This window comes from Orycteropus afer, unplaced genomic scaffold, assembly GCF_000298275.1.
Source record: "Orycteropus afer afer isolate SDZICR_OR568_19922 unplaced genomic scaffold, OryAfe1.0 scaffold00217, whole genome shotgun sequence".
NCBI lineage: Eukaryota > Metazoa > Chordata > Mammalia > Tubulidentata > Orycteropodidae > Orycteropus > Orycteropus afer.
In genome coordinates this window covers 2519111-2533083 of record NW_006921804.1, presented here as the reverse complement: position 1 = coordinate 2533083, position 13973 = coordinate 2519111, and the positions used below count along the sequence as shown (strand labels likewise).

Here is a 13973-nt window from a genome sequence, read left to right as displayed (position 1 = left end):
TTCTTCTTTGCTCTTGTCGAGGAGAGACCCATCGTTGCATCTAGATGGCAGCTTGCTAGCTTTTACGATCCCAGTTGCTACTCGCCAAAGTAGGAGGTGGAACAATGTTTTGTGTAGTATGCTATGCCAATGAGCTTGATGTCCCCCGTGACTATGGTCCCAAGCTCACAGGTTCAACAACTCGGTCCCTCTTGGTCTGGCTCTTTTTTGATTGCCATTTGCTTGATATATCTTTTACCAACTTTTGATTTTTAGTTTATTTTTGTCCTTGTCTCTAAGGTGTGTCTTTTGTAGACAGCATATTGATGGCGTATGTTTTCTTACCCAGTCTGCAACTCTCCATCTTTTGAGTGGCGGATTTAATCAATTGACATTCAGTGTAATTATCGACAAGTATGAACTGGTTGCTGTCATTCTGTTAATGTGTTTTTCATGGTGTTCTTGGTTTCTTTATTCCATATAATTTTCTGTGCTGAGCTCATTATGTTTATGAGTCATGCTATCATTTCCTTTGTTGGTGTTGTTTTAGTATTTGCTGAATAGTTGTGCTTGTTCTCTTTTTTATTGTAATGTGAAGGTTTATTATTTTTTTGGGGGAGTTACCCTGTGATTTATAATTTTCTCCCCAAGTTTAGAACAGTCCATTCTATCTTGTAACTCTCTTGACTTCCCCACCATTTAGAAGTTCTGTAACGACATTATTTTTTTTCCCATCGTTTTGGTTTATAGTTGTCCTCATTTGCCAACTGATGCCTCTGTTCCCTGTTTACAAACTTGTAAGGTTATTTTACTTTGGATATGTCCATAGATTTGTTGTTTTCTGGGTTATGTCATATTGTGCATTAATAGTTGGTTGCTGGTTGCTATTATTGGTTCTCTGTTCAAAGGATACCCTTTAGTATCTCTTTTAAGATTGGTCTGGTTTTAACAAATTTCCTTAATTTCTGCATATCTGGAAATCTAATTTCACCATCATATCTGAGGGACAATTTTGCTGGGTGTATAATTCATTGGAAAGTTCTCTCTTTCAGGGTTTTATAAATACCATGCCATTGCCTTCTCGCTTGCATGGTTTTTGCGGAGAAATCAGAGCTTATTCTTATTGTTGTCCTTTGCAGGTAACTATTAGTTCTTCTGGTGCTGCTTTCATGATTCTTTCTTTGGCTTTGGTTTTGATGAGCTTCATGATGTCTTGGTGATTTTCTTTTGGGTTCTATAATGTTTGGCATTTGCTGGACTTCCTAAATGGATATATTCCCATCTTTAATCATATCAGGGAAGTTCTCTTCCAATAAATCTTGGACAATTTATTCAGTGGTTTTCTTTTTCTCTTCCTGTTCTGGAATTCCAATTACATGTAGGTTATTCCTCTTGATGGCATCCCAAATGAACCATAGGCTTTCCTCATTTTGTTTTGATCTTTGTTCTGACTGATCTTTTTCTAAAGAAGTATTCAGGTATTTGTCTTCAACATCATTAGTTCTGTCTTCCATTGATTTGATTCTACCTCTTTGCCCTTTCAACGTGTTATCCGTTTCTGAAAATTTAGTATTAATCTTCTGGAATTCTATCTGTAGATTTTGTATTGTTTCTAATGTTTCATTTATATTGTCATTATGCTCTTGTACTTTCTTCTGAAATTGTTCTAAGGTTTTGTTTGTGTTTTCTTTTATTTTGTCAGTGCTTTCCTTGCTCTGACTCTCAATCCTTTGAAGATATCTAAGTATAATTCTTTTGAATTCCTTATCAGAGAGTTCCAATGCTGCCTCTTTCTCAGGGATGTGTTCTGGGTCTGTATTCTACTGTCTTGCTTCTACCACTTTATATTGCTTCTTTGTGTGGACCGTGATGGTCTTTTTGTCTCTGAGACATTGTGACATTGTATTTAGATCTCTGTTAACTCTCTAGTTGTTTGTGTCCGAATGTCCTTGTGATCCCCAGCAAGTGAAGGCTATTCTTAGGTCCCTGGAATCTGAGAGAACACTGTAGCTTTAAATATCCAAAATGGTCGAACCACTTGTAAATATTCAAAATGGCTGTGTACACTAGACTGTCAAAAGTGCACAGCTCAGCCTGTCTCCCTTTTTGCTGTTTCCTCTTTTATTTACCAGCCACCAGTGCAGTCTTCCATGCAGCCCCTGGTTAGCAGGACTGATTTTTAGGTTAATTCTTAGGTCCCAACACCACTTGGCAATATCCAAGTTGTCTGTGCCATCAGGATCGCTGACAGACTGCCAGTCCGTAGATTTCCTTTTCTGGTGTTCTCATGCAGGTTGTTCTACTAGTTGGAGTTTAGTCCACTTCTGTATCCTTCCTTTCAAAGCTCAGGCCTCCAGGATTATCTTCTGTATCTATGTTAATTGGTTCCCCTTGTCTTTGCTGAAGACGGTCTGTGTAGTTTGTCTGCCTATTCTGCCATCTTACCAGAACTTCTATATAAAACTACTTTTTAAATGGCCCTAAGTCTCAAAGATTTAAAAGAATATGATAAAGGTGTCATTTCAAGTAAGTAGGGTAAAGATAAATCAATCAATAAATGCTGGTAAGCTACCAATTAAATATTTGGGAAGAAAACATACCATATTTTATACAAAAGTAAATTTCAAGTGATTTAAAGAGCAAAAGCTAAAAATAAAAAGCAAGATGCACTACATCAAAGGAGAATAATTAAATTATGAGATATTTTTATCATAGATTACCATTCTTTCAAGGTATTTCTATATATGTGACCAAAAGGTCTCCCAGATATATCAAGAGAAATAGTTAAATTACAATATTAAATATGTAGTATGTTTTCACTTATATAAAACGACACGTTGCATATTCACGTACTTGTAAAAAAAAAAAATGTAAGAAACTGTATAAAATGATGATCAGTATATGGTTACCAATCTTACCTATGGACAGAAGAAGAGATTAGACAGGAAATGGTGGTCATATGAAGAGAAATTTTAGTTTTTGAATGAGTATACAGATAATTTATTTGAATAAGCAGGTACTACACTTGAAATTTTAAATTCCCTTAAGTTCTTTAGGAAAGAATTAAGTGGTTATTTTATAATCTTAGAGCCTGAAAAGACTCTTTATGCAGATTTACAAAGGCATAAAGAAAAAGCCTGATATATTTAACTGCTTTTTGACATATGACAAGAGATAATAAACAACGTAAATATTACAATACAAACACTAAGGGTTAATATTCTACGTATAATGAACAATTAAAAAATAACAGGAAAAAATGATAAGCAATATAAACAAATGCCAATCTTCTCTAATATATGAGTGTAATTATAACATTTAGGAAATATATTTTACCCATATAAGACTGGGAAAGATATAAAGAAATTGAGTATATCCAGAGCATGTAAGAGTTGAGGGAAATACTATACAATTATTTTTGTATAATTTCAGCAGAAGTGTAAACTGGTGTACTTTTCAAGAGGGGAAATTAACAACATATATCAAAAGTCTTAAAACATACTTAGCCTTTGGCTCATTAATTCTACTTACAGGAATTCATCTCATTGCAGTTTTAATTTCTATTTCTCTATGAATGAGGTTACAATGTGAGTGAGACTGACCATCAGTAAAAGAAAAGCCATTTACACTATTATCAGTCTACCTTAAGGAAAAGAATCTAATGGACACACATCAAAGGATTAAATGGTCTTTAGGCAATTTTTTATTTTGAAAAATATTAAAACATAAATATTAAAACTATGAAGAAAATAAATATGCTGAAATATTTAAAAGCTGAGAAAAAAATTGGATTTAAAATGTATTTGATGATAGGATAGAAAGTTGAATGCACAGATATAGTGTGATAGTAAAAACAATTCCAGCTATATAGCTCTATATGGGAGGAAGCACATAATCTCTCTAAGTGTTAATTTCCTCACCTGTAAAGTAAGGAGACTGAACTAGATTGTGGCATCTCCCTTGCTTCTTAATTATTTATAATCGGGAAAAGCCATAAATAAGTAAATTTTTTTTTTTTTTAAAGATCAGAGAAAAGTACATATATACAGTAAAAAGGGAAAGGGTGTAAGATTAATTCAAAAGTTAACCTACACATCAACATGGTACAGTTGTATGAAGCTCATTTCCTCTACTCAGTAATTACCTTTTATTATTCTCTTGTTCTTCCTCTAGTAATGGCTTCTGCTTTTTTCTGGACTGTTCTTCTAACAGCCAACTTTTCCTCTTCAACCCTTTCTTATCTTCTGGATTCAGATTTACACTCTGAACAACAGCCTCAATGACATCTGTAACTGTATCAGGACCTAGGTGCAATGCCCCTCCTTCTTCACTCAATTCTGGGCTGACAAATTGGGCTGCCTGGAATGCTTGCATTGATACCACAGCCTGGAGGGGACATTTCCGAGGTCGACCTGGTCTGCGTTTCACAAAATTATTCCCTGTCCTGGCCTGTCTTTGAAGTTTTTTGGCTTTTAAAATTTTATTGACATGGTCCAGGTTTTTCTTGGTGGCCAAGATTTTGTCGTAATTGCACATTTTCCGAGCTTGGCGCTGCATAGCTTCCACTACACTTCTCTTGATATGAAGGGGGGAACAGCTGCTTGGCATCTTTTCAGAAATGAGTGAGATGTTATTATTACTGCAAGAGTCACTGGGGATTGTAGGCACTAGAAGGCTGTCTGATTTTCCCAGGATTCGCTCCTTGTTATGACTATGGCCTGGACTGGAGGAAGGTGGTACAGAAGCAGTGGAAATCACACCATCAATATTTTTCTCCACAGGCTCTTGGTCCTCATGCTGTACTATCCGCTGTAGCAGACTATCCACAGGGTCATCCATAGAAGCACCCAATCTTGGACTTCGAGAGGGAACTCCATTCACTAAAGAAACAAACAAATGGCACAGATGAAAGTTGAATAAACCTAGTTAAAGGAATGTTTTTTACAAAGTAAAAGAAACAAAAAATATGGCTCTATTTTGTACGAGATAAAACATTATAATACCACCCACAGCTATCTTTCACAGATAAGTTTATCTTTAATTTTTCTGAATAAGTTACATTGCAGTTAGCATAATAAAATAAAAATTGGCTCATATTTTCCCAGTATTACGCAGATGGAACAGAAAAAAAAATTCTCACTTTGTGAGATGGGAAACAGAAAAAAATAGTTCATTACTTTAAAAGTTAAGGTCCAATTAAACAAAAAACAACTCACTACCATCTAAAGCACTTAATAACAAAGTATTGAAAAAACAGCTTTAATTATAACTGATATTTTCAGTTTAGTACTTTTTCTAAAAGTGAAACTCTCTTCCTGGGGAAGGCTTTAAAATTAAAACAGATGAAAAAAATCTGTATAAACTAATATAGAAAGCCTGTATAGGAACTAAATGATCTTCCATAATCCTTATTATTTTAGTGGTCCAATGATTTGGTTATCTTTTGCTTATAGCAAGGTTATCACCCTATTAAATTAGGTCCCCTATTAAGAATGATCATACTACTCCTTTCCTAGGACTAGTAACACTTCTAACTTTTGGTTTAATGTTATAAGTCTCAAGCAATAAAACAAGAAGGTGGAGACTATATAAATTTACTTGGTTACTTCCAAGACCAAGGTATAATATTCTGGTGTGGTTAATTGATTGGTATAGCCCTTTTATCAGTAGTCTTTATGACTCCCACCAAGTGAATGGGTGGTACTACGCAAATGTGAGGTGCCTGTGGCACACCAAGGGTACTGGATACCTTGCTAGTAATGTAAATTATGTACATAGCACCAAGGGAATTAGATAGATTGCTAATAAATAAGGGGCTTGGCACCGTTGTAGGGGTGGGACCATACAAATAAGGTATATGGAACTCTAATGTAGGACTGATCAATTTTACAATCCTGCTAGGCTCAAAAGAGGGCCAATTCTAGAGTGGGGGCAGGGTGGAATAGCTCACTACCATCAAGAAGTGAGAGCCAGGAAAGGAGTGCATCCTTTGGACCTGGAAGCCCAGTGCTGAACCGTTAGCAGGAGATAGAGCTGTGACACTGGAGAAGGGGAGAAATGAGAAATAGCAGAGAAATGGTGGCAGCAGAACCAAGAGACTGGCAGGAGACAGAGCAGTGAGCTTCCCAGACCACAGAATGAGAAAGCTGAGAGCCTTCAGGCCAAGGCTTGCTGGTGAAGTAGGGTGCCTCTCAGGACACCTATTAGCAGAGCTAAGAGCTTTGTAACAAGTGCCTGAGTAGGACAAAGGCCAAGGGGCTCAGGGGCTGACAAACTGAGGGCCAGAGAGAGGCATGCCTGTGGGCACTGCTGAGAAGAGACTGCCCTGATGGAAGAACTGTATCTTGACTCATTTTTTTAAAAATGCATTTTATTTAAATATAATTTATGTATAGTGAAATACACAAAACTAAAGTGGCATGGGTCAATGCATTATTATTATTATTTTTTTTTTGCAGTGTTCCCTCCCCACCCCTCTCAGCCCCGGCAACCAACAAAGAAAGTTTCTATCCATATATAAACCTTTCCTTGACCCTCCACAACGAACTAATCCTACATTTGTCCTTCTGTGATTAACTTATTTCACTCAGCATAATGTCCTCCAAGTACATCCATATTATGCAGTGTTTTGCAGACTCTACATTATTCTTTAGTGCTGCATAGCATTCCATTATGTGTACATAGCACAGCTTGGATCTTGACTCATTTCTAATCCCGAATTGTTATCTGATATTTCCAAAGAAAGGAGCTCTGGTGGTGTAGTGCCTAAGGCACTTGACTGCTAACCAGAAGGCTGGTGGTTCAAACCTACCAGCTACTCCTTGGAAGGAAGGTTGGGCAATCTACTTCCATAATGAGACTGCCTTAGAAAACCAAAAGGGGTCGTTATGAGTTGGCTCTGATGCCAAGGCAGTGAGTTTTTTTTCCCCCTAAATAAATCCTGTAATCATGAGTACTGCCTGTGAGTTCTGTGTGGCCACTACAATGAATTATGGAACCCAGCAGATAAGTAGAGAGTGCTGTGGGAGGGGCAGTTGGTGTTAGAATTGGATAAAAGGTAGCAGGGTAGAGGAATGTGTGATCTGTCTCATAGGAATCAGCCTTGGGCTGTTGATGCAGATAATGATCTTCCTTCCCCTTGTGAAGTTACAGGAGGTCAATGGTTAGATCACACCATTTTTATAAATACGTAGCTGAAGAATGAATCCTAAGCTCAAAATTAACAAAAATTATTTTGCTTCCTCTTCTCTATCATCATCTGCTCTGAGATACCAAACATATTTAAGCCATATGATGAATTTAAAACTTACAAATTGTTTGAAACTTCTTCCCTGAGCCATTCCCCTAGAGCTTTTGGTAGTTCCCATGGAGTTGATTCTGACCCATAGAAGACCCTGTGTGCAGATTTGAACTGCTCCAAATGTTTTTCAAGGCTGTCACTTTTCTAATATAAATAATATTTCATTGTGTTTTTGATCCATTTAAAAAGCAAGCTAGGTTCCCATTTAACTATTTCTATACAAGTTGTTCAGTGACATTGGTTATATTTTTCACAGTGTGTCAAGTTTCTCATTATTTCTGTTCTGGTGGTTTTGTTTTCAGCAATCTAGTTTTGCTGCTCACTTGCCTTCTTGTCTTTGCCTTAAAATAAATATTGATCATTTGGTTTCATATAGATGAGTTTTTAAAGGCGCATAGGGTGATAAAGTTTATTTTATGATCCAATCTGTAAATCAGCTAAAATACGACCTTATAGAATACTTTTGGTTTAAGGTTTAAAAGAGTAACTCAGGGCAATACAGTCTTGGGAAGTCTTCCAGTCTGACCTGTTCCACTAAGACTGGATTTTTTAAGAACCAAATTTTGTCCCACATTTTGCTCCCATTTTACCAGGATCCAGCTATTGTATTCCCAGCTGGCATCTACCAGCTCTTCTGGTTTCAGGGTAGTTGAGGCCACTGTTTGTGTCGACTGTTAGTCCCGTGGACTAGTTTCTTCTCTGAATCTTTGGTTTCCTTCTTTCTCTTTTACTCCAGATGGAGAGACCAATAATTGTATCTCAAATGGCTGTTCACAAGCAGTTATGACCCAAGATGTTAGCGACCATACAGGGATGTAAAATATAAACTTCATGTACTATATTATGCCAACTGACTGAGTTACTACAAGAGACTATGGTCTGAAGCTTTCAGATCTTGTAACACAATCCTGTGTTTGGTTAAGTCTAAGATATATCTGTGTTTGTGCCACCATGTGTTTTATTGTGCATATATAATATATCTATACACTTGCATACATACCCATACACTTGTATGCACACACACAAACATAATCACACTCATTATTTTCTGCCTGTTAACTGCTGTTGGTGGAATGCTGTATAGGTCACAGCATTTACCAAAAACATCCTTTTTTCTTATATACTTTTTAGTGACATCTTATACCTTAGTCAAGTTGTAGACAATTCACCCATGTTTGGTGTTACCTTTCTTATCACTGAAAGTATTAAATGTCTACAATCTACAGAGCGATCCCTAGCCATCCATGGCATAACCTGTCAACACTGCTTTCAGTATGTAAATACCTATTCTTGTCCTTTTATACCAGTGAAGTCACACAGTAGTTTGTGTTTTTGTGATTGACTTATTTCACTCAGCATAATGTCCTCCAGATGCATCCAAGTTGCATTTTGAGAACTCATCATTATTTGTTATGGCTGCATAGTATTTCATTATATGTACTAAATTTAAATTCTATTTTCTATTCATCTGCCAAGAGGCACTTAGTGGTTTCTTTTTGCTATAGTGGTACAATGAAATAGTTGTGCATTATTATGTCTGTGTCTTTAGTATTAGATCTCTAGAGGAAACCAGAAGTGAGACTGCTGTATCATAAGGTAGTTCTACTTCTAATTTTTGGAATAAGCACCATACTGTTTTCCTTAGTGGTTGTACTACTTCACAATCCCTCCAGCAATGGCTAAGAGTTCCAAGTGCCCCATATCCTTGGCAGCATTATTATTATTATTTTTTTAATCTCTGATATTTTGGCATTTGTTTTTTTATTTCATCAGTGACATTTAAGCAGGGGTGAAATGATATTTTATTGGATTTTGATTTGCATCTATCGAATAGCTAATGATCATGAACATCTTTTCATGTTTATTGGCTGCTTGAATATCCTCTTTGGTGAAATGTCTATTCATGTACCTTGCATATTTTTTTAACTGGGTTGTTTATCTTCCTCTTGTTAAGTTTTCTATATATTTTAGAGTTTGAACTGTTATCATCAGATATATCAATCCTAAAGATTTTTTCCCAGTCTACAGGCTGTCTTTATACTATTTTGAGAAAGGTTTTTTGAGGTGCACTAAGTATTTAATTTTTATGAGGTACCAGTTATCTAATTTGATTTCTGCTGTATGTGAATTTATAATTGTGTTTTGCTCCTAAATTACCTTCCAAGAACTTCATATTGTTAGCTTTAACATTTAGGTCTCTGATACATTTTGAGTTATTCTTTTGTGAGCTGTGACCTTGCCTGAAGCAGATCACTAGGTTTGTTTTCCAGGTGCCTCTGGGTGGGTTTGAACCACCAACCTATCAGCTAGTAGTCAAACATTTAACCATTTGCACCCTCCACAAATATCACAGTTAATTTTCTGAATTGTTTCCACTTTCCTAATTTCTAATTTAAGAATTTGTTTTCACTGGTGTCTTTGATCTTCTCCACGTTATGATGCCAAACACTATGCTTTAGACATAACTTTCTAAAAAACAATTAACTTTATTGAGGTGAAATATGAAATAAAAGAAAATAAACTTTTTGAAAGATTTCCTTTAGTACTTCTGGTAGTATAAGACTGCTGGCAACAAAGTTTTTCAGCTTACGTTTACTGATAATGTTTTATTTGCCTTCCTTTGTGAAGGATATTTTTATTTCTTACAGAATTTTACATTGATGTTTTTTTTCTTTGAGCACTTAAAATACATCATTCTATTGCATGGTTTGCAAAACTTTTGACAATAGCTTTGCTATAACTCATTGCAATGTTTCTCTTTATGTAATATTTTTTTGGGGGGGCTGATTAATTTTAATATTTTCTCCTTATCAGTAGGTTTTATAAATTTGCTAACAATATGCTTTGATGTATCTCTCTGTGTGTATCCTGCTTGTTTGTGGAGGTATTAGATCTGTGGGTTTATAACTTTCATTAAATTTGGAAAATTACTGAACATCATTTCTTTCAAATGCTTTCTATATTCAACTCCCTTTTTATGGGAATCCAATTTCATGCATGTTAGTACCCTTGATACTGGACCACAGGCCACTGAAGTTCTATTCATTCTTCTGTCAGTCTATTTTTCTCCCTGGATTTCATTTTGAATAAATTTTATTAGTATTTCATAAGTTCAATGTGTTGATGAAGAATATTAAATATACCATGAACTGCCAGAAGAACGAATAAATCTGTCTTTCAAGAAGTACAGCCAACCAGAATGTTCCTTACGAGCAAGGACAGTGAAACTTTGTCTCACATACTTTGGACATGTTATCAGGAGGGACTAGTCCCTGGAGAAGGATATCATGCGTAGTAAAGTAGTAGTTGTTGTTGTTATGTGCCATCGAGCCCATTCACAGCGACCCCTCCTTGGGTTTCCAAGGCGGTATCATTATGGAAGTAGATCGCCCAACCTTCCTTCTGAGGAGTGGCTGGTGGGTTTGAACCATAAGCCTTCTGGTTAGCAGTCAAGTGCCTTAGGCACTATGCTAAAGTAGAGGGTCAACAGAAAAGAGGAGGATGTTTAACAAGATAGATCTATACAGTGGCTGCTAAAATGGGCTCAAACATAGCAACAATTGTGAGGATGGCACAGGATTGGGCAGTGTTTCATTCTATTTTATGTTGGGTTGCTATGAGCTGCAATCAACTAGAAGCCACCTAACAACAATAACAAAAGACCCAGGGAGTTGTAAACTGAAAAATTCCGAGAGCTTCTACTCAGCAGTGGAACATTTAAGTCTTTATCCAGAGTGTAGATTTCTTGGTAATCCTTTGGTGCAATTGTGGAGACGCCAAAATGTTCACTGGTGCAATTGTGGAGACGCCAAAATGTTCACATCTTAGCAGGGATAAACTATCTTAACAAAAAAAGCTATAAGAGCCATCACTATACTCACTGCCATCGAATTGATTCTGACTCACAGCAATTCCCATTTTGTTTCCAAGGCTGTAAATCTTTACAGAAGCAGACTGCCTCATCTTTCTTCCTTGGAGTGGCTAATGGGTTCAAATAACTGACCTTCTGGTTAGCAGCCAAATGCCCTAACACTACAGCACCAGAGCTCCTTTATATAAGAACAACCCTGATAAAGATTAAAAACAGAACTCTGAGGATTAGACTGTTCCAAAAAACCAAACCAAAAGCTTCCTTGAGTTGATTCTGACACATGGTGACCTCTTGTGCAGAACTACATAACATACAGTTTTTAATGGTTGAGACCTTTCAGAAGTAGATCACCAGGACAAGTAACCCAGCTGACTTTCAAAACAAACCTGAACACTTTTTAAAGAAAGACAACAAAATCCAAACACTTAACAATTTAATATCACAATGTCCAGCATTTAACAAAAACTAACAGACATGCCAAGAAGTAAATGTGACTCATAAACAGGCAGAAAATTCAGTCAATGTAATTGCCACAGAAATGACATGTGAAGGAACTAGCAGACAAGTATATTAAAACTAGTATATTAGAGAATTTAAAGGAAAAAAAACATAGTGGAGACAGCAGTAGAAATATTTTAAAAAATGAAATGTAACTTTTAGAGAAGAAAAATATAATATCTGAAATGAAATTTCACTGAATGTGATTAACAGCAGATTAGATATTGTCGTTGTTAGGTCTAGCATTCAGCAACGGTTCAAGGTTTACTCATCAGATGAACCTATCAACCTTTCCAATCTTCCTTTTATTCTGTACCAATTTTTGCTGTTTCCCTCCATTTTGACCTAATTCTCACCTCTTTATCCTCATAACAATAACGGATGGAGGTCTAATAGTACCAGTAGCAACAACACTGTTTTTACTCAAGAGCTGATTCAATGGTAAGAACTTTAAAAATAACTTTTCTTAAGGCTTACTATTCTGCAATTTAGGAGCTCTGGTAGCATAGTGCCTAAGGCACTTGACTGCCAACCAGAAGGCTGGTGGTTCAAACCCACCAGCCACTCCTCAGAAGGAAGATGGGGTAACCCACGTTCATAGTTATACTGCCTCGGAAACCCAAGGAGGGGTCGCTATGAGTTGGGTTTGACTCAACAGCACAACAACGTCACATAACACCTCTTGCATACTAGTATATCAAATGACTTTTTTTTTTTTTTCTAAAGACAACATGCTATTTAATGGTTTTATGCCTTACTTTGGATGGACTACTGTCACTGTGATAAACACATTCTTACTCTCTGTGATAGTTTAGTTTGTCTGTCAACTTGGCTGGGCCTGGTTGAGTGGCTGGGCAGCCAGATGTAGTATTCCCCATGATGAGACTGGTAATCAACTCCATAGTGGAATTTACTGTGAGCAGCTAAGTAGCTGCCTTAGGGAATGTGGTCTGCTTTCTGTATATAAGCAGAAGCCTTGGGGAATGCTCTCTAGCTTATGGCATCCTTGGACCCTGCATGTAGCCGTGTTGTTGTTCAGCAGCCTGTCATACTCTGTCTGCTGTTGGGACTTACAACAGGCTTAAATTAATGGCCTGTGGTGTGGTCTGGTAACATCAGGACTGTGCCTTTTTACTTATCAACCTTGGGTTTGTCAGCCTCAGCAGCCAGCAGCTGTCTGAGTGAATAAACACCTCTAGCTCCAGTGGGCCAGCAGCAGGAGGCAGAGCTGGACCCAAGGTTGAGGGGCTTTCACCCAGCCCCTAAGGCCTGGCACTTTGAATTTGGACTTAAAGCCTCCAAACTGTAAGAGAATAAACTCCTGTTTGTTAAGGCCATCCTATTTGTGGTATATTCTTGCCAGAGCAGCAGTAGGTAACCAGAACACTCTTTATCTTGTCTTACTTGTTTAATCAAATTCAAGATGTAGTAGTGAATGTGTCACTTCTTCAGTGATGTTTTCTTTAGTTAAACCAAGTGGTTAGAGCTTAAGTTCCACTGTGTGTTACAGGATTTTGTACATTGTGCTGTTATAGCATTTACTACACTGTTTATTGGTGTTTATGTCTGAAACCTTGAGGGCAGAACTTTATCTTACTCATGTTTGTATCCCCAGTGCTTATTTATAGTAATCTTCAATAAATATTTAATTGAATAAATTGTCCCATGGTAAGAGCAACTTCATGAATTTAGTTATTTTTTCTATACTAAAGTATTTTGGTGATTTTCTTCATATAAATGTCTCATCAACATCTCATTCATTTGAAGGAATGGAACTGAAGAATCAGAGAAGGAACCATATTTTAGAACCAACTGTCTCCATGAGCCACTGCATCTTCTACATTTAGACAAGAACTAGTTGGGGCCTGGTTACTACTATCAAACATTCTGATCAGGGTCATGATAGATGGATCTTGATAGAAAGAGAGAAAAATGTGGAACAGAATTTCAAATTCATAAAGAATCCAGGCTTACTGGACCTGCTGAGGCTGGAGGAGTCCCTGAGACTACTATTATCCTGAATGACCCCTCATGCCTTGAACTTAAACTACTCCCTGAAGTTACCTTTAAACTAAGTAATAGTTTAGCTCATAAGGTAAAGATGTCCTCCCTTAAATATTTTAACATTATTTACATAAGACTAAATAGACAGCACACATTTTAAAGTATAGACAATAAAGTTGGGGTGCAGGGAGTTTAAAGTCAATGAAAGAGAAACAATTAAAAAAGAAATAACTAGACTGTTGACACAATGTGAAAAATGCAACCAATATCAATGTTCACCATGTCTAGAAAACAGTTTCACTGTATTTTAAACAAAAATAC

At 36.6% G+C, this 13973-nt stretch overlaps 1 protein-coding gene across 1 annotated transcript in view; it reads right to left on the bottom strand.

Annotated features, from left to right (window-relative positions):
* ASH1L (ASH1 like histone lysine methyltransferase) overlaps positions 1-13973 on the bottom strand; it is a 253198-nt gene that overhangs the window by 147748 nt on the left and 91477 nt on the right. Inside the window, exon 4 of the mRNA XM_007948473.1 lies at positions 4124-4859. Coding sequence (XP_007946664.1) covers positions 4124-4859 — 736 coding nt within the window. The remainder of the gene's footprint in view (positions 1-4123; positions 4860-13973) is intronic.